The following is a 19494-nucleotide window of genomic DNA, read 5'->3' as shown; positions in this document are numbered from 1 at the left end:
GTCCCATTTTTAACGAAGACATTCATTAAAGGCAGTAATCATTTATTCTGCAAATTTGGTGTTAAACAGCATTTTTGTACATTTGCATTTTTCTTACCAACTGAATGAGCGAATTTTGGTTTCTACGACATTTTGGACAGGCGACATTTTGGCCCGGCGACATTTTGGACAGGCGACATTTTGGCCCGGCGACATTTTGGACAGGCGACATTTTGGCCCAGCGACATTTTGGCCCGGCGACATTTTGGGCCGGCGACATTTTGGGCCGGCGACATTTTGGGATCGGCGACATTTTGGCCCGGCGACATTTTGGCCCGGCGACATTTTGGACCGGCGACATTTTGGACAAGCGACATTTCGGCCCGGCGACATTTTGGCCGCGACATTTTGTCCCGCGACATTTCGGTGGCGACATTTTGACCCCAAACCGTGAATGAGTGCGTTTAAAATGATCACAGAATTTTATTTAATTTTCTAACTAAGGTTTTATTGAAAATATAAAGAATTTTTATTTATTTGCATTATAGCAAAGCTTCATAAACATTGAAGAGGAAAAGAATCTGTTTCTCACAAATGATGTAGTCAACACCCTTATATGAAAAGTTCAGGTGACAGAAAAGTGAGTATTGACGTAGCTGCCCCTACCTCAACATAGCCTACTCAAGGTTAAAAATTAGGAGCATGAGAAGAAAACATTTGAAGTATTGTATACTTTAATTGAAGGAAGAAGTTTTAGAACTTACAAATACAACTCTGACTTTGAATTATTTTTCCATTCCATAATGATTTATAAAAATTTTAATCATTACGCTACTTCAACCTTTGCATATTTCAACTGAAAACTTATGCACAGGCTATCATTTCAAAATTTCCCAGGAAAGGGCAAAAGGTATAGATTCAATGTTTTTAATTGGAAAAAAAAGCATCAAAATTTGTGAAAAAGGCATCATTACATTGTTTTTACAATCTAGGGGAGAGGGGGGCAGTTGACTGCCCCCTTGACTGCTCAAATAACAGCCTGCTTATGTAAGACTCCTCTCCCCCTCTCCCCCCCCCCCAAAAAAAAAGATTACTAATTTAGAAAAAAAAGCTAGCAAAGGTATCAATTGGAAAAATACAAGCTATTACAAATGAAAAATAGAACAATTCAGAGCTTAATTCCCTAATAGGGGAAAGTTCAAAACAGAACTGAAATTTTTAAGGAAAAAGGATTAGTGTAAATTGCTATATCCCATATCATTTTTTTAGTGTTCGGTGGACTTAATGTTTAGAGTTATTTAATAACATTACATTTATCACCAATGCTTTACAAAGTTTATTAAATAACACAAAGATATTTTAACATAAAAGGAAGAAAGAGTAATGTTTTCAAAACATGTTTACTGCTTTTACTTATAAATGATATATAATTACCTCACAAAATGAAATGAATTCATACACTTTTTTTATTCAACAAAAATTTTGAACAATAGTTTAAAAAAAAAAAATCAACCAGCATGCAATTTGCATGCTGGTTGATTTTTTTTTTTTTTTTTTTTACTCAATGTTTTAAAATTTTTGAAGTTTTCTGCTTTTTAAACCAGTTTTAATAGTTCTATATTAACTGGTTATGAAAAATGACAACATACATTAAATAAATATAGCACTTACTTAAAAAGGTCAAAGGGAGGACAAGCAAGCATAGGATGTTTGCACAAACTATGCTGTTTGCGCAAATATTCTGTAACAATTGAATGAAGACCTACAGTTTGAGACGAACCATAAGGTATATAGCTTGAAGCAGCTTGGCGTTTCATCGCCGGTGATTGCACATAGTTCCCAGAACAGGCTTGTGGTTTTTGAAGTCGACAAGATGGGGTTAACACTTTGTCAGAGGTCTGCAAGGAAGAATATAAATTAAAATAGTCATACTAAAATTCTATTTGGAAAGAAATTATTGAATTTTCAATGTGACAGCAATCAAAAAATGAGTATGAAACAATGAGTACAGGAACATGTGTAATATTAATAAATTTAGTTCTGAAAATGTAAAAAAAAATGAAAAGCAAACATCTACTTCAAAGTTACATTGGTGATCTCAGGGGTCTGGTCAGAGGAAATTTGGGTCCGTTACCGGACCACTCACAAAAATCCAATCAACCAAAATGGACCTTTCACAAATTCCCTTTCAACCAAAACGGACCTTTCACAAAATTCTGATAAACCAAAGCGGATTTTTTTTCACAAATTGTTTATTGAAAGAGCAAATCTGAAATCAAAATAATGCATATTTCTGCGCACAAACCGATAATATTTGGAACCTTTTAAAAAGTGAAATTTGAAGGACCAGCTTATACAGGATCTGCTAATTTTGCAATTAAAAAAAAATGGTGCTCGTGATGCTCCTGAAAGGGATAAACTAATACAGCCAGAGCCTGACTAACTTAAAGTGAGGACCAAGGCCCACAATAATTTTGAGGCCCCCTGAAAGTTATTATTTTAAAAATGTGTGTATTTTTTGTATAGTTGTAATGCTATGCATATATCTTTAAGTAATTTGGGGCCCCTTAGGAAGAGAGGGCCCCAGGCCCAGGCCTGTGGGGTAATCAGGCCCTGAATACAGCCAAATAAATGTAATGCATGTTGTTTGTTTCTTTAAATGAAATTAATAGCTAAAAGTCGGTTTTATTTTAAATAATTTTGCATGCTTGTTTTATCATAGCTGTTTTGCAACAGTGTTGTTATAAACTTTTCAGAAAAGGCAGCGTACAAGCACTTTTCTCTCCACTCATGATTTAAACAATAATAAAAAAATATCAGCAAAATGATCTTAGAATTGCAAAATGATAGTAGGGGTGGGGAGCAAATGTGATCGCCTCAGATAGGGTTACTAGTTTTAAAATTATCGCCACTTAGCGTCTGGCGTTAAACCTTTATAGTGATTTAATCAGAAGATAATTGCCATTAAATAACCAGTTTGGCAATATTTGCGTTTTTACCGTATGATGTTATAAGGGTACGTAGTGGGAGAAAATTACATGGGTTTGAATTTTTGATGCTTGAATCAACTTTTTTATTAACCATTTTTATACTTTTGATGCCCTCATTTCGAGAAATGCAAACATCAGATATGAAAATTATATTTTATTCTTTTTTCAAGTTAACTTCGCTTTATAAGGATGCAAAGAAATAAAAAGTCTCTTTATTTCTGTAGCAACGCTTATTTCAAGTTTTTTAAGCAAAATTCAATTTTCTTTCATGGGTCAAAAATTAAAAGCTGAATCGATGGTTTAAATTCATTTTTGCTTTCACTGCGTCGATAAATATTAATGATATGTTTATCATATGCCTCTAAAAATCAATTCTAAAATAATATTACAAAAATATTTATTTTACACTCCATTTTTATACTTTTGACGCCTTCACTTTGAGAATTGCAATCTCTTTGCACCCGCCATGGAATCAGATTTTTCGAATTTTTGATGATTATTAACACTGTTTAAGACATAAACAAATAAAATCCCTCTTTACTTTTATTAAAATTATAAAATTTGTAAGTTCAAAATTCTGTGCTCTTTAAGAGAGTCTTGGGTGAAAAAGTTAAATGCTGAGCACAGCTGCCTGATTTTTTTTTTTTTTTTTTTTTTTTCAACCATTCTAAATAATATACATATAACATTTTTAGTGCAAGTTAACACATTGTGGAATGGTATATAGATATTGATGAAGCTTGAGGGGTGCCCAGCTCCCAGACAGCGACGTCACTCCCCCCCCCCCCCCTCCCCTTCCTCTCAAATACTAGGAAAATCCTCAAGAAAGATGATCTCAATAGAAAAGAGGAAAACACTCAACTGAAAATTTCTATGAAGCAGTTTGACCCATCTCAAAGGTTTAAAATTTTGATTTAACGAGAAAAAAATTTTTTTTAACAAAATTATTTGATTTTTCACAAAAAACGGCCTTTGTGCGAAAAATCCTGGACAGACCCCTGGATTTTTTTTATCAGTATAACCATGCTTAAGAGCCATTATTTTGAAATTCAGACAAAAAACGGAAATTTTGGCAGTGACCATTTTTGATTTTCCTAATTTTTTTATATCTCAAAGTAGGCCATAAGAAGTAAACATTCTTAAATTTTTAGCTCTCCAAAAAATTTTTTTCGCTCGTTAAAAATTCCCAAAGTTTGACGTTTTGCAGCGCTTTTTAGAAAAATTCTAAAAGTCGCATTTCAGTGCGCTTTAGCTCTTTACAGAAACACCACCCCACGGTTATGTTTATATTTATTGGTTGTACTGTATCTAGTGATGACGACTTCATAGTTATTTTGGTTGGGGGTTGTTGCTTTCTTCAGATAAGGGGTCGCAAAGTATGGATTTTATCCATTTTCGCGCAAGTTGAACCTGCGTTATTTCCCCCAAAAAGCCACCCCCCGAAAAAAATGTAACATACACTGAAAGTTTATACTATGAAGAGAGTAAATGACACAAAATTTGTTTGAGGTTTAATTCTTTTTAGGAGAAAAATGCCCAGATATTTTTCAAATTATCAAAAATTGTGCTTTTTTGATCACAATTAACTCAAAACAGCATCACTAGGAAAAAAAACCTTTTACATATTATGGTACCTGGCTATGTGTAAAACATCATGAAAAAGAAAGCAGCATGGGATCTCTTCTTATTTTCCAGAAAATAATTTTTTTTGTAGCTCCTTTTATGCGTTTTCTCGTACGTAAAACGTGTGTCCAGTATGCAGATTAGATCTTCTAAAACTTTAAGGATGTAGTAAGAATGTATATATGTGTGTATAGAGAAAGAAAAAGACTAGTAATACTTTATTTTTCTGATTTTTACAAATTGATGGTATTTTAATTGCAGGTAATTCAGAAAACGATAAATCGATATCATATATATATATATGTATATATATATATATATAGTACATGTATATATTTATATATGCATATATATATATATATATATATATATATATATATATATATATATATACATATATATATATATATATATATAGATTTATCGTATCAATCCCAAAATAATTCTTATTTATGTCCGTAGCAATGGAAGAAATATCATGAACAATATCTGTTTCACTTTCCTCTAAATGCCTTTTTTCTATGTCATCTTCAAATACCTCTAAAAGGCTGTTGGTTCTTGATAAATCAGTATTATCCGCTTTTTTTTTTCCTTTGTACATCGGTTAAAAGCAGCTTCAATTTGACTTTTTGTCAGATATTCGTTCGGTTGGAATATTATTTTTATGTCTTCAGTCATCTCTATTCTCATTGCATGTTCTGCAACAAAAGAGAAAACAAAGAAGAAAACATTTTGGAAATCTTATGTGAGGGGTGGGCTCTCCCAACTCGTAAAAGAACACAATTTTCATTGAAACAAATAAAATTTCTTTATGAAAAGTTCCTTTATGGTAAAAAACCGGCAGAAAACAGACGTCCGACCAAGTAGAACATGCAATGAGAACAGAGATGATTGAAGACATAAAAATATTCCAACCAAACGAATATCTGACAAAAAGTCAAATTCAAACTGTTTTCAGCTGATATCCCAAGCAAGAAAAAGCGAATAATACTGATTTATCAAGAACTGATAGCCTTTTAGAGGTATTTGAAGATGACATAGAAAATAGACATTTAGAGGAAAGTGAAGCAGATATTGTTCATCTTACTAATATTATATATGCGAAAGTTTGTCTGTACGGATGGATGTATGGATGTATGGATGGATGTATGGATGTTTGTTACTCTTTCACGCAAAAACTACTGAACGGATTTTGATGAAACTTTACAATAATATAGCTTATGCATCAGAATAACACATAGGGTAGTTTTCGTCCCGTTATGGGGGGGCAAAACCCCCTTAGGGGGGCAATAAAACACAATTTTTGTATAAATTCTCTAATATTGGGATGAAAAAATACTTGCACATATTTACATTATATCTCCATCGAAAGCTCTGATTTTTCTGCTGAAGATGGCACCTGTTCGAAATTTCTAAGTAGAATAAAAAACGAGTTATGAGCTTTTTAGATCCATGTTCGAAGGCTTTCCTCAACTCAATACAGTATTTAGTGTATCATCTCAACTCCCTGTCGATAGCGACAATTGTTGTATTGTTGACTTTCTTTGCTTTTCGTGATTGTTCAAGGCTTTTCTCAAGTCAAATCTTGAAGTAAGTTTTTTGCACAAGATTGGCAAATAATACATGATTTGGCTGATGATTTTCCATTTAAACGGAACTTTAATGTAATTAATGGTTTTTATTATTGTTTATGCTGATTGAACACTTACTCATTATCCAAACAACCAGCAGATCGCCAAAATTTTTGCAGAAAGATTTCCGTAGCTGATGCATTTGGCAGTTTTTTCAACGTTGCTGTTTTTGAAGCCGAAGACTACGTCATAATGTTTCTCAGCTTTCACCATGTAAACAAAATATCGCCAATCAAAGAATTTTCAAAAGACTTTTTTTACTGTGTTAAATAATCCAGCAACTAAATTAGGCAAATCCATAAACAGCACAAAAACTTCCATTAATTTTCCTTTTTGCACAATTTCAAACAATCACCAAATTTTATTACTTATTTTGGTAACATTTCGGATGAAACTGTTTAGCGCCATTTTATGGTGACCAAAAATATCTCAGCATCTGGCGACGATATCTCTGTAACGAAAATTAATATCATATCGTTTTACAAAGTAAGGAAAGAATGGGGGTGCATCATCGAAGGTACCCCGAAACGACTTTCGCAAATTCGGTAAAATCGCACCAAGAGCCACAATGATTGAAATCTCCCGAAATAACTAAAGCAAGTATAAGGGGATTACGAGCGCAGCTACTTTTTTTTTAATCACTTCGTACTTCATTAGCCATACAGAGAAAGTTTTAGACTCTGTGTTAAAAAAAAAAGTATCAACAGATTAATCTTTTTAAACATGAGAAGATTAATTTCATGTTTTTTTAAATTTGCATATGCTTAAATATAGTGCTTTCGGTTCTAAATCAATACTACTTTGTTCTTTATACTTATTGCTATTTTAGTTTTATGGGTAAGGAAGAAACTCGACTTTTAATCACGTCAAAAAGATGTGTTTTAAATTCTTTCACTTAAAACAGAAAACAAAAGCAAGTAACGATTTTTTCTCATAATTATTACTGACCCAGGCAACGCCGGGTATTTTTGCTAGTGATATATATATATATATATATATATATATAACATGGATTTATCGTTTTCTGAATTACCTGCAATTAAAATACCATCAATTTGTAAAAATCAGAAAAATAAAGTATTACTAGTCTTTTTCTTTCTCTATACACACATATATACATTCTTACTACATCCTTAAAGTTTTAGAAGACCTAATCTGCATACTGGACACATGTTTTACGTACGAGAAAACGCATAAAATGAGCTACCAAAAAAATTATTTTCTTGAAAACAAGAAGAGATCCCATGCTGCTATCTTTTTCATGATGTTTTACACATAGCCAGGTACCATAATATATAAAAGATTTTTTTTCCTAGTGATGCTGTTTTGAGTTAATTGCGATCAAAAAAGCACAATTTTTGATAATTTGAAAAATATCAGGGTATTTTTCTCCTAAAAAAAATTAAACCTCAAACAAATTTTGTATGATTTACTCTCTTCATAGTATAAACTTTCAGTATATGTTACATTTTTTTCGGGGGGTGGCTTTTTGGGGGAAATAACGCAGGTACAACTTGCGCGAAAACGGATAAAATCCATACTTTGCGATCCCTTATCTGAAGAAAGCAACAACCCCCAACCAAAATAACTATGAAGTCATCATTACTAGATACAGTACAACCAATAAATATAAACATAACCGTGGGGTGGTGTTTCTGTAAAGAGCTAAAGCGCACTGAAACGCGACTTTTAGAATTTTTCTAAAAAGCGCTGCAAAACGTCAAACTTTGGGAATTTTTAACGAGCGAAAAAAAATTTTTTGGAAGGCTAAAAATTTCAGAATGTTCACTTCTCATGACCTACTTTGACATATAAAAATATTATAAAAATCAAAAATGGTCACTGCCACACCTTGTCTGAACTTCAAAATAATGGCTCTTAAGACACAACAAACATTGAGAGTAAACATTAATCTTAGGAATTGAAATGTACTTTGATTTTACATTAAGATGCTATTTCAAGTCTGTTGAAACCTGGCAAGTGATGAAAAATCCCACAAAATTAAATAACCACAAAAAAAAAAAAAAGAGAATGCACCAAATATTGAGCAATGTGATAATTTTAGCTATTTTTTGAGTGAGGGACTAAAATCTGAAAAAGTTACAGTACTGAGAGTTCTGGTCTTGAAGTTCTATGCTATGTTTTTTTTAAGTAACATATAGTGCCGATTATTTCTTAACAAGCTAAAGTAGACGGCAACCAAAGTCAGCAAAGTTTACATTTCATACATTCCTTTCACAGTTTTAAGTATAAAACATCTGTAAATTTTATTTCTTACAAGCATGAGTTAGTATTAGATGAAAACGAGTAAAACTCAAAATTGGCAAGGAAGAAAAAGAGAGTGTAAAATCATATTTTTGTAAAAAAATTAATAAATAAATAAATAAAAATAAGAGACAGTACGAAAAGTAAGCGATTCAGTTGCAGCAAAGTAGTTTAAATAAAACAGGCAATACAAAACATACAAACGTATTCAAAAATATATTTACTGCATTTTTTCTAAGGACGATGCGACGAGAAAAGATTGACCGTTGCTTAGATGACATAGGAGTTAAAGCCAAACTGGATGAAGAAGATTTTTCTTGATTTAAGACTGAAACAAATGATGAAGGATTTGTGACAGGGAAGTTGTCAGGAACCCAAGAGGCAGCAGGAACAGATCTTTCAGCCATTTCCCTTTGAAGGCACTCCACAGTTTCTGTATAGCCTGAAAATATATAAAAATTATTCGCAAAAAATCTTTCCAGATGGTAGGCCTGAAAATTTCTAGTCATTCGCTAGCGGCCAGCCAACACTTTTAGTTTAGCCACCACTTTTTATCATACGTAGCAAATTGATCAAGGATTTTCTTAAATGAAACATTGGCATATGAGACATAACTGTAATATCACACAAGATTATTTTTTTAAATGGTATTGTTCAAATCACTAACAAATTGCTTGTGTAATTGGGAAAGCAATTTTAATTCAACTTGAAAAATGACAGCTTAACATTCTAAAACAAGTTACAACTTTAATCTGAACACTTGAACATATCTACATGAAAAAAGAGCAAAAGAAGGTACATTCCAGAGTACAACATTGACAGCGAAAAAACATTTGAACCAGGGGCTGATAGTGGCCTCAAGAAAAGTTATCTGAAGACAGTGTGAAATTTTTGGAAACTAGGAGGAAGCTCATTTTAAATCATAATGCTCAACAACCTATTTCCACAATACAGAAAGCATTGCTCTTAATGACTACAAAATACAAGTGTTTAGGCCAACATTCATTCCTCCACCCATCGTTCACATTCTGAGTGAGTTAAGGGTTATGTTTGTCTTAAATTTCCCTGTAGGTGCTAATGCTAAGTTTTTTTAACTGTTCAAAACTGAATGAAAAATTGCTCAAATGAAGAAGTGAAATGTGAAAATGAGGTGTCCTCAGCCAGATCTTTTGAACAAAAAAAAGTAAGGCATATTTCCTTGAAGCTTGTAGATCATAACTAGTACCGGAAGTTTTAAGCAATTTGTTATTCTATCGTTACTGTACATATCATTCGGTGTAAAAGATGGTTTGAGTTTACACAATTGTACAGATACTCGCAACCGAAGCTAGGGATTTAAGTGCATACTTCCTTTACAAAGAAATGACATTAAATTTTTTGCCTTCCATATTCTTTTATGTTACTACCCCAATGTTAAAGGCCTCATCACAACTCACCACCTTATTATCAGCGACTGACAAGTATCAGCGAGCAATACCGCTACCAACTTGGGTCAATATATGTCGAGAAGGAAGAAACTTCTGGTGGCTTTAGAAATGGAGTGTGATCTCTAAACTGGGAAACGAAAATTCATAAATATTTAGCATTCTACTGTTGTGTTGCTCACTGCTCTCAAGACTTGTTCTGTTGTTGAATCACTACAGGTTCTGGACCACCAAAATTTGTCACAGCGATGGATCGTTGGATAACCTGATGTAACATTTTTATTAAAAAAATTATTGCATAATGTACTCAAAAGTTTTAGACAATTTTGCAAGTATATTTGCTCATCTTTAGCATAATTCACATAACCGGCCGCATAAAAGAGAGGCAGCTTGGTGTTTTCAGAGAAGCACCTCCGCAGACATAAAAAGTGCAGAATTGCAGCATTGCCCGTCTCACTATTGGCGATTTCGGTTTATCCTTCCTTAAGTGGTGGCAAAAGATAGTAGTAAAGTTGAAGTAAATTAATTAAGAAGGAGGGAAATTCCAGTCAAATTGGACTTTTTTTTCTTTTTTTTTTTGGGGGGGGGGGGGGGGTTGCACAGATATTTAATTTTAGATATCCCTCTAGCGTTTTAATAACCCCAGTCACAAATAAATTCGGGGTCACATTTTAAAATGAGTCTTTTGACATTACTATATCATTGTATGGCATTTTGCACTTCGGAAAAGTTTAAAAGCAGTGAAATTTTTTCGTGAACATCACTGGATTCGTTGACTTAAGAATGTAAATTACATGGTCCCCCCCCTCCCAAAGTGATGACTCACCCCTCAAGTGTTAAGGATTACCCTTCCAGAATAAAAGCCCTCAAAAAAGAAAGAAATACCCCTTGAAAAAACTGCCTCAAAGATTCAAATAACGAAATCTGCGACATGGAACCCCTCCCCCTACTGTGCATCCGGGTTAATTAGCATTTTCGTCTGTTAGGGTTTATTATTTTACTATTTTAGAGTGCAGTTTCTGCAATTTTTGAGCACTTATTTAAGTAATAGATTTTTTTTTTAAAGAGGATTTTTCTCCCTCCCCTTTCCCCCAAATCTGATGTGCAAAATGCTGGGACTTTTTAAAACCTTCTTGCTGGTCGGGTAAGAAGTAATTTGCAACAGGTTTAAACTTTTTTTTTTTTTTTTTGTTTTTGGATGTTAGGCCATTTTTTGGCCTAATTTTACTACACTAGATGGTTGGGGCTAAAAACAAAAGAAAGCTGAACATTATAAATTAAAAAATACCTTTGAGAGACAGATGATCAGAAATCAACTGGATCAGTTGGTTTTGATGGTAAACTACTTCAGTTTTAGATACAACTTCAGACTGAAATGTTTAAGGCAAAGCGTAAGTTTATTAAATAAAAACAAACATCCAAAAGGCAATGAAATATTGAATGATTACACTCAAAACCATATCAAAAGCTATTAAAACATAAATATATCACAAAATATTATACTAAATTTCATGGCAATTAAACAGATTTCAATAAAATTGCTAAGAGTCTTTTTTTTTTTAAGCTGGAAAAACTGAATGGGTTCTTGATAGTTGAGACCTTCAATTTTCCTGAAACTTTCAGAATATTTTACTAGTATTGTGATAAGAAAAAGTGAAGTTTCTTTCCTTTCTAATTTGACTTGTTGGCCCTCTAGTGCAGGTCAAAGTTTAGGGTCTTGAAAAAAAAAAAAAAAAAAAGAACTAAACATATGATTGCTTTGCTTCAAAAGCAATGAGTGAACAGAGCCAATTCTTTCAAATAAGGATACTACTTGATACTAAGTATATGCTAACATAAATATTTTGGTGGCTTACTCATGGCTTTGACGGCAAATGTCAATTGAAAATACAATTTTTAAAACTTTTTTTGCCTTGTTTGGATCTGGATATCTGCTAAAGCCGTGAGTAACCCTCGGAAATAAGTATATGATTAACTACTCACCACAGTACAGGACTAAGAAAAACATAAAATAGCTTTCGTTTCTCTTAGCTTTAGTAGCTAAATGGTCTCAAAGTCTATGATTTTTTAAAAATGGCTAAGTTTAGAGGTCAATAACTTAGATCGCGACCAGTCAACAACTTTGGGACACAGCTGTAGTTATAGTCCAAGTGGTGTAGTTAGGTTCAGGTTAGAAACCCGTGGCAACTAATCAACTTTTTTAATTATTCGGTCTTAAAATTGATAATTTGAAACAACAAGAATCAAAGTTTTAGGTCAATTACTCTATAATGCCTGAAACAATAACTTTGAGCAAGAGCTGTAATTATGCTCTACGTGGTGCAGTTTTAGACTCATGTTAGAAAACCATGAGATCTAATCATCTTACTTAATTAAACGGTCTCAAAAATGATAATTTCAGTATGAAAGAGCTTTTTTTCACGAGTTTATATGCGTGCTACTCAAAATCTCATGAGCTCAAACTCACATAAATATTAGAACCAATCAACAGCCAAATGTACTTTAAGCTCTCAAAATTTCATGACAAACCATACTGTGATTCATGAGAAGAAAAGGTTGTAAATCAAAAATGATTACTTTTGAAGAAAATGTGAAAGGCCTTGCCTAGAAATCATGTTACTGATTAAAAACCTTTTCTTAAAATGAATGACTAAATGTGAAACTCATTGTTTAAAGGAATTTGTTGATATAACACAGTAATATAAGTAATTATTATTCGATTTGTCAATAAGTGTTTCTATAAAACTAACAAATTCATTCTGTCTTAGTGAAAATTTTGTAATCAATGACCTATAGAAGCAATTGTTGAAACAGATGCTATCCTGAAAATGAGCAAGAAATCGCTCACCGTTTGAGACCTTTCTTCTTTTACTCTTGTTGTCACTTTTTTTTTAAAAAAGTTTTTTTTTTTTTTTTTTTTGAAAAAAGGAGATATCCAAGGATTTTTCTTAAAATTAAGTGGTAGCTTCATATAACGAAAGGTTATGAAATTTATCGTTTCCTCCACAATAGTTAACTATAACAGTAAATCATAAAAAAAAAAACATGGTCCCTTGATCTTACACTACCACCTTCCTCAGTCTGTAGCTTCAGACAAAAGAAGAGAAAAAACAAACAATAGTGCTGAGATGTCCACAAGAAAAATGCATGTTTTGTACAAGAGTAATATTTTATTAAAATAGTCGTATCAAAACCTTACAATTCAAAGTCCTTTTCTTCTTTTTGCCCCAGTAATAGATCAAAAGAATGATTTCCTTATTGGGAAAGGCGTTAAATTTTTTCACATCAAAAGTGTGAAATTGCCCCCCCCCCCCCCCAAAGAAGTGCCGCCCGGGGCGGACCGCCTCCTTCTCCCCTTCCTAGCTATGCCACAGGTCACATGACATGGAGTGACTCAGCTTTTCACACTTTTCCTGTCAAAGCCAGCGAGATTCAGCTTAAATAATAGCGAACCTTTCATACCTACTGTGACGTCCTTGCGCAGAAACATTTTGGGCCCTTATACTATGACATAGGTCTGGCACTCATGGCCTCTAACTCTGCCATTTTACATGCACTATAGCATTTTAGAGTCAACAGTGCAGATTATAATATTCATCATACTCATACCAATTGAAATTATCACTTGATTTAAGAAATTATTCCATTATAACTGTTGTACATCTCCCCCCCCCCCTCCCCCCACACAGAAGAGAAAAATACACCTGAAAACCTGAACTATGGGAGTCTGTGTCTATCTTGGTGGGCAAACCTAATTATGATGTTTTGTGCATGCACTATATTTATGTAGTTTGAGGTTATGTCCAAGTTTTTTATACATTCAGCATATAATCATTTAACTTATTAATTTTCAGAGTTGTTGATAACAAGCTATATGTCAGGATAAATAGAGTTTAGAACAATGATAGTTTACAGTCTAATTGAGAGACAAAAATTACCTTGTTGATGTTTAACATTGATGACCCTGAAGTTGGAGTTGCAGGAGCACCAGTAACTTGTTGAATTAGTTCTAATCCAAGCTTACAGAATTGCACATGATACTGACATTTATCATGAAGTACAGGTTCTTTCATAAGATCTGGAAATAGTTTTAGTATCATGAGTACAATACATGAATCAATACATCATTATACATTACTCTCTTATATGTCACCACTTTCATATGACACTCTCAATTCAATGTAGATTATGTCTCAAATAAAATTTCATTTAAAATAAAAATCGGGTATATCTCAGTTATGTGCCAGTAAAATTTTCACACAATATATACTTTTTTATCCATATTCTTTTTAAAACTTCTGTTTTTCAAACATTTTATAAAAAATATTGATTTTCCTTCTTTCATACAAAAACATTTATTAAAATAAAATAGAAAAGCCCATTAAAATACTATGAAAAGAGAAAAATAACCGTCTCTTTTGGCAAATTTCTATTAAGTATTTTAGTCATGAAAATTTTATTTTTTGCTCATTGTTTCTAAGCAACAAATGAATTCATGAAAACTACTGTTATTTCAATATTTGTCAGCGTTTCTTTCTTTTTCTTGAAACTAAATCTGGTGCAAAATACAGTTGAGTTTCACTTGCACATATCTTTCTGTTTCTCTCTGTCTCGTTTTTTAGAGGAGGGGGGGGGGGGGTCGCTATTTCAAGTAATTTTGAAGTAAGTATTGCAGTAACATGATACAAATATTTTCACTCTAAAAGAAAATTTATGTTGGAAATGCATTTGAAACAAAGAGCTACATTTTAATCAAAATTTTAATCTTAATATATAAAAATCAATGTCCTGAGATAACATATATACATATATATATATATATATATATCAACGCACAGCCGAAACCGCTGAAGCTTCAGACTTGAAATTTGGCAGGCATGTCCGCATGATTACGAAAGTAACCACTAAGAAAGGATTTTTTGAAATCTCAATTAGTTCAGGAGAAATTAATTAAAACCTCTTAATTTCTGCGAAATTAAAACCTATCATTGAAATTCAAATTCCTTATTTTCGAAGGCTTTACTCCATTCAAATCATTATTCAGTACTTCATCTCAACTTTTGGTCGATAGCGAACTATAAATTTGATATTGTTTTTGTTTCTCACGTGATTCTTCGAGGCTTTTCTCAAGTCAAATCATAATATTTCTGTCTTTTGCTTTTATTTTTTCAAAACTAGAAACATAGTTTTTAAGAACATCATCACAGGCGGACTATCCTTCTGAAGTTAGAAGAGTGCAGTTTCCTGTTAAAGTTTGCTTTGCAATAACCATTAATAAGTCACAAGGACATACATTAAAAGTAGCAGGGATCGATTTAAGAGAAGACTTTTTTCACACGGCCAATGTTATAGCACCAGGAAAAAAAACTAAAAATGTTATATACAAAGAAGTTCTTGCTTAAACATAGGTATAACAATAAAATGTGGATGGTCTGTGTTTGCAAAGATAATCAATACTTTAAAAGGATCGTTAATAACAGTTAAAGATCGGTTACGGACAAGGGCATATATATAAGGAGTCCAGGGACCCCGGGATCCTCCCAAAATTAGGAAAAATTATAGGTAACTAGAGGACACGACAGACGTTGTTCTGTTCAAACTTTGTAAATTGAAAAGTAAAAAAATTTCAATAAACTATCAAGTGTTTGAAGTAGTTTTGTTGAAAAAAATAAGTAAAAAGAAAAGGTTTTAAGCTGCTTGGTGTCAGAATGCGTATATTTATTACAACTTGATTTATCTACTGCCCACTGAGCAGTTGTTTTATTAACTATTTTTTCTCCCGTACTTGATGGTTTGTTCTTTCAGCCATACTCAAAGGATAAAAAGCGTCCTCAGATATTAAGTGTAAAAAAATAACTACCCATCTAAAACAAACGGGAAATCCCGTTGCAACATCCCCCATATGAAAATGAAGAAAACAATGAAAAAGATATCGTATAAAAAATGATAAAGGTAAAAACAGTTCTCTGAATAAGCGAAAATCACTCATCCCTCCCCCACCCCTAACGATGTAAAATAAACGCTTTCTTCAACTAAAATGACTAAAAACTCTTTAAAAATGAAAAGCAACTCTTTGCAATTGGAAATAATTCGCCAAATAAACAAAATATACAATAAATTACATTAACAGTAGCTTTAAATTGTAAACAAATGATCACACAACTCTATTGTTTACAGCCAAAGTCGCCAAGCCACCACGTTACTGTAATCCAGCCGATCAGTGAGCGAAGCCAACTCCGATCGATTAGCGCTCCGATCTTTTGAACGAAAACTTTTTAAACTTCATATATTGCCTAATTTGTTTTTTCCACCAAAGATAAAGATCGTCCACTGCACTGATCTTTTGTGTACAGAACTACCCTGTTGTAATTTATCTGGACGAAAATAAAATTTGTTTCGGCTTTAAATTCCATCATTTTATCCTTTAATAATGTACTGATTAATTAGATAATCCTTAAAGTATTTTTGACATTGGTGCCAAAACTCAGATGGATTTGAGCCGAGAAACAAATGTTGCTAGGTACGGTACTTTCTGATCATTTAGTTAAGAAAACCTAAAGCACCGATCCGGTCACATGATTCAACTACGACGACAGAACACACATTTTGCGTGAACCATCCAGTACTTTACTTTAAAATATATCACGGGACCTAAAATCGTTGCTTTTAAGAAATGGAAAGCTTCATTCTCTCTCTACGTTTTATCTATTCTCAATTGACATATCACAGTAGGAAATTTCATTCCAAAAAGCAGAACTGGCTTTCTTATTGTCCTTTGGCAACAGGTTAAATATTTATTTCAGTTCTCGCTCAACAATAGGTTAAAATAAATATTAATCATTTGGGAGGTATAACCATCCAATGTTCAAATTAATTAATTAACAAAAACGTTTCCGATTCGAACCATCGCGCTTCAAAACCATGCTTGCACACAAAAAATTTGATCAAAATTGATCCAGCCGTTTAAAAGCCTTATGGTGACAAACGTCCGCACAGAAGATTTTTATATATTAAAATAAGTAATTATTATTACAGGGGATTTTCGAAACTAGGTGCACCAAGCACTGTTAACCCCAGCTAATTCCACTACCCGAGCAATGCCGGGTACGGGAATGCTAGTCATTTATATGTTTATACATCTAGATATCTTATTTTTACTGACTATGCATTGCTAATCATTCAATGATTTGACTAGATGTGATATGGAAAACATTCATGTCAATTCAATTTAACTACAAATGCACAAGTATTTCACTTTTGTACAATTAAGCTTTTCTAAGTCTTTCTATTCCTCAAGAAAATTCTTTACAGCAAATATATAGCTTGTATTTTACCTAGTAACTGTCCATCAGTAACAAGTGGAAGTTTACTTATTATTTGTTTCACAGTTTCAGACCTTGCAAGTCCACAAAGAGCCTGAAAATAAAATCAAACAAAAAAAAAAAAATCAAACAAGATGTACCTAAAAGTAAGACAAATAGAAATTATTGCTCATTAAATAATAAACAAATGAAATGATACAGTGACACACACCAATCATTGTTCCTCAAATAGCTTTCTTTCTTTCTTTTTTTTAATGATCGAGTTCAAAAACTTTCCACTGTTTTCAGTGAAAAGGTGTTTCATAAAATGAAACGTATTTTTCTAGTTTCCCTTAAAATAAATCATTTAAACAGATAATGTAGCCCACAATTTCCTTAGGTCTATACTATTAATTTCTGTGTGCATCTGTGTGTCTGTAACCCTACTCCTCCGAACTGACAATGTCTATCAGGTCAATGCTGGTACTGTTGGATGCAAGACATCCAGGTAATTTATTCGGCCCTGTCTCACCCCTCTAACCCTTAAGGGGCCGGCCATACAGGGGTAAAAGACATTAAAACCATCAATAAATATTAATAAAACTATTTTTTAGTAATGATCGTGGTCAACAATGAGTTTTCAATTAAAGGCTCAGCTACATTTTAACATGAAATTAGTTTAAAACAATTGCAATTCACGTTCTAATAACAAATACAAAGGTGACGACCAGCAACAGGCTCTGGGCCCAGCTAGACTGGTCCTAGTCAATTTACAATCCCCAGTGAAGATCAATGGCCCTCTTCAAACTATCTATTCCCTTGATCATTACCACTTCTTCCAGTAAGCTGTTCAAGGTTCCACTACCCTGATAAAATAATAATTTTTCCTAATATCCATGTTAGCCTGAGATTTAAATAGCTTAAAACAATTACCCCTTGTCCTGTTTTCAGTGCTAAACTTCAACCCCCTAACATCTTTCATTTTAATAAATTTAAACAACTGAATCATGTCCCCTCGGTCTCTTTGCTCAAGATTGTACATTTTTAGCCTTCTAAGCCTAGAATCATAGTCCAAATGAGAAAGTCCATTTATTAGCCTTGGAACAATACATGGTTGCCACTCCATTCTGGGAAAAAAATTCCTTGTGTTTTCCATGTATGAATATCCAGCATTATAAATGAGCGAGCACTGGTATTTGAAAAAGAACATAAATATTCTGATAGTTTCATAAAACAAATGAATAAATAAAAATAATAGTAAATAAAGAAGAGTTTATAATAACTGAAATTATAGCATGGCAATTGAATTTCTTACTTCTTATTTTAAAAAAAACTCTTTACCATTCATTACTTGGACTTTTTAAGATAAAAAATGCAAAAGTAAGCAGAACAATAAATATTGATCACTCTCTCTAATATTATGCTTCACTAATTTTCATACTTCACTAATTTCCATTTTTTAATTTTATTTATGATTTTTTTTTTAAATATTGTTCCTATTAATATTTGGTAGTTCATAAATTTGAGCATTGATTTTTGCCACTTCAATTTTTAAAAAATTACCGTATTTTCCGGGAGATAAGCCGCACCGGCGCATAGGCCGCACCCACCGAAATTGGAGAGAAGAACAAAAAATTCATCGTATAAGCCGCATTGTTAGATAAGCCGCACTTAAGTTTTGTTAAAAAATTGACATGCAAGCATTAAAAAAATAACTCATATGGTTGAAACAATGACATCGTTCAAAAACAAGGACAGAGTAATATAAAAACACATATTGACTTACCTTTCTTGTTTTATTTATTTTTTGCGCTATACTTACGATATATCTGGTTAGGACTAATCACAACATTTTTTTTAAAGAAAAATGGTTATTTATTTACAAATTATTCAAGGTATATATTTATATTATATAATTCTATTCGAAACCATCGAACTCCGAATCTCCATCATCGGAGCGAAATAAGTCCAGATACAAATTTAAATTTTCATTGTCAGTTACACTTTCTACATCCGATGTATCAGAAATGTCCGAGTCTATTACATCAGAGCTAAAAATCTCTGCTTCCTTGAAACCAGCGGTTATTGTTGTTATTTTAACCCAGTTCCACGAAGAAGAAACCCATTCAGCAACTTCTTCATAGGTCGCTCGTCTCATTCGGCCTGATTCCGTGAAGGAGTGCAATTCGTTGCGCATCCACTCCTCCCACTTGGCGCGCATCTGGCTTTTAAACAATTTATTAATCGTGACGTCTAGCGGCTGAAGAATTTTAGTCAAACC

At 32.8% G+C, this 19494-nt stretch overlaps 1 protein-coding gene across 1 annotated transcript in view; it reads right to left on the bottom strand.

The window, feature by feature from the left end:
* Positions 1–19494, bottom strand: part of LOC129225917 (DDB1- and CUL4-associated factor 1-like) — a 139323-nt gene that overhangs the window by 62944 nt on the left and 56885 nt on the right. Inside the window, 5 exon segments of the mRNA XM_054860450.1 lie at positions 1651–1877; positions 8713–8930; positions 11201–11282; positions 13851–13990; positions 17247–17328. Coding sequence (XP_054716425.1) covers positions 1651–1877; positions 8713–8930; positions 11201–11282; positions 13851–13990; positions 17247–17328 — 749 coding nt within the window.

This window comes from Uloborus diversus, chromosome 7, assembly GCF_026930045.1.
Source record: "Uloborus diversus isolate 005 chromosome 7, Udiv.v.3.1, whole genome shotgun sequence".
NCBI classification, from domain to species: domain Eukaryota; kingdom Metazoa; phylum Arthropoda; class Arachnida; order Araneae; family Uloboridae; genus Uloborus; species Uloborus diversus.
The sequence above is the reverse complement of the archived record's forward strand: the minus strand, read 5'-3'. Positions and strand labels throughout refer to the sequence as shown.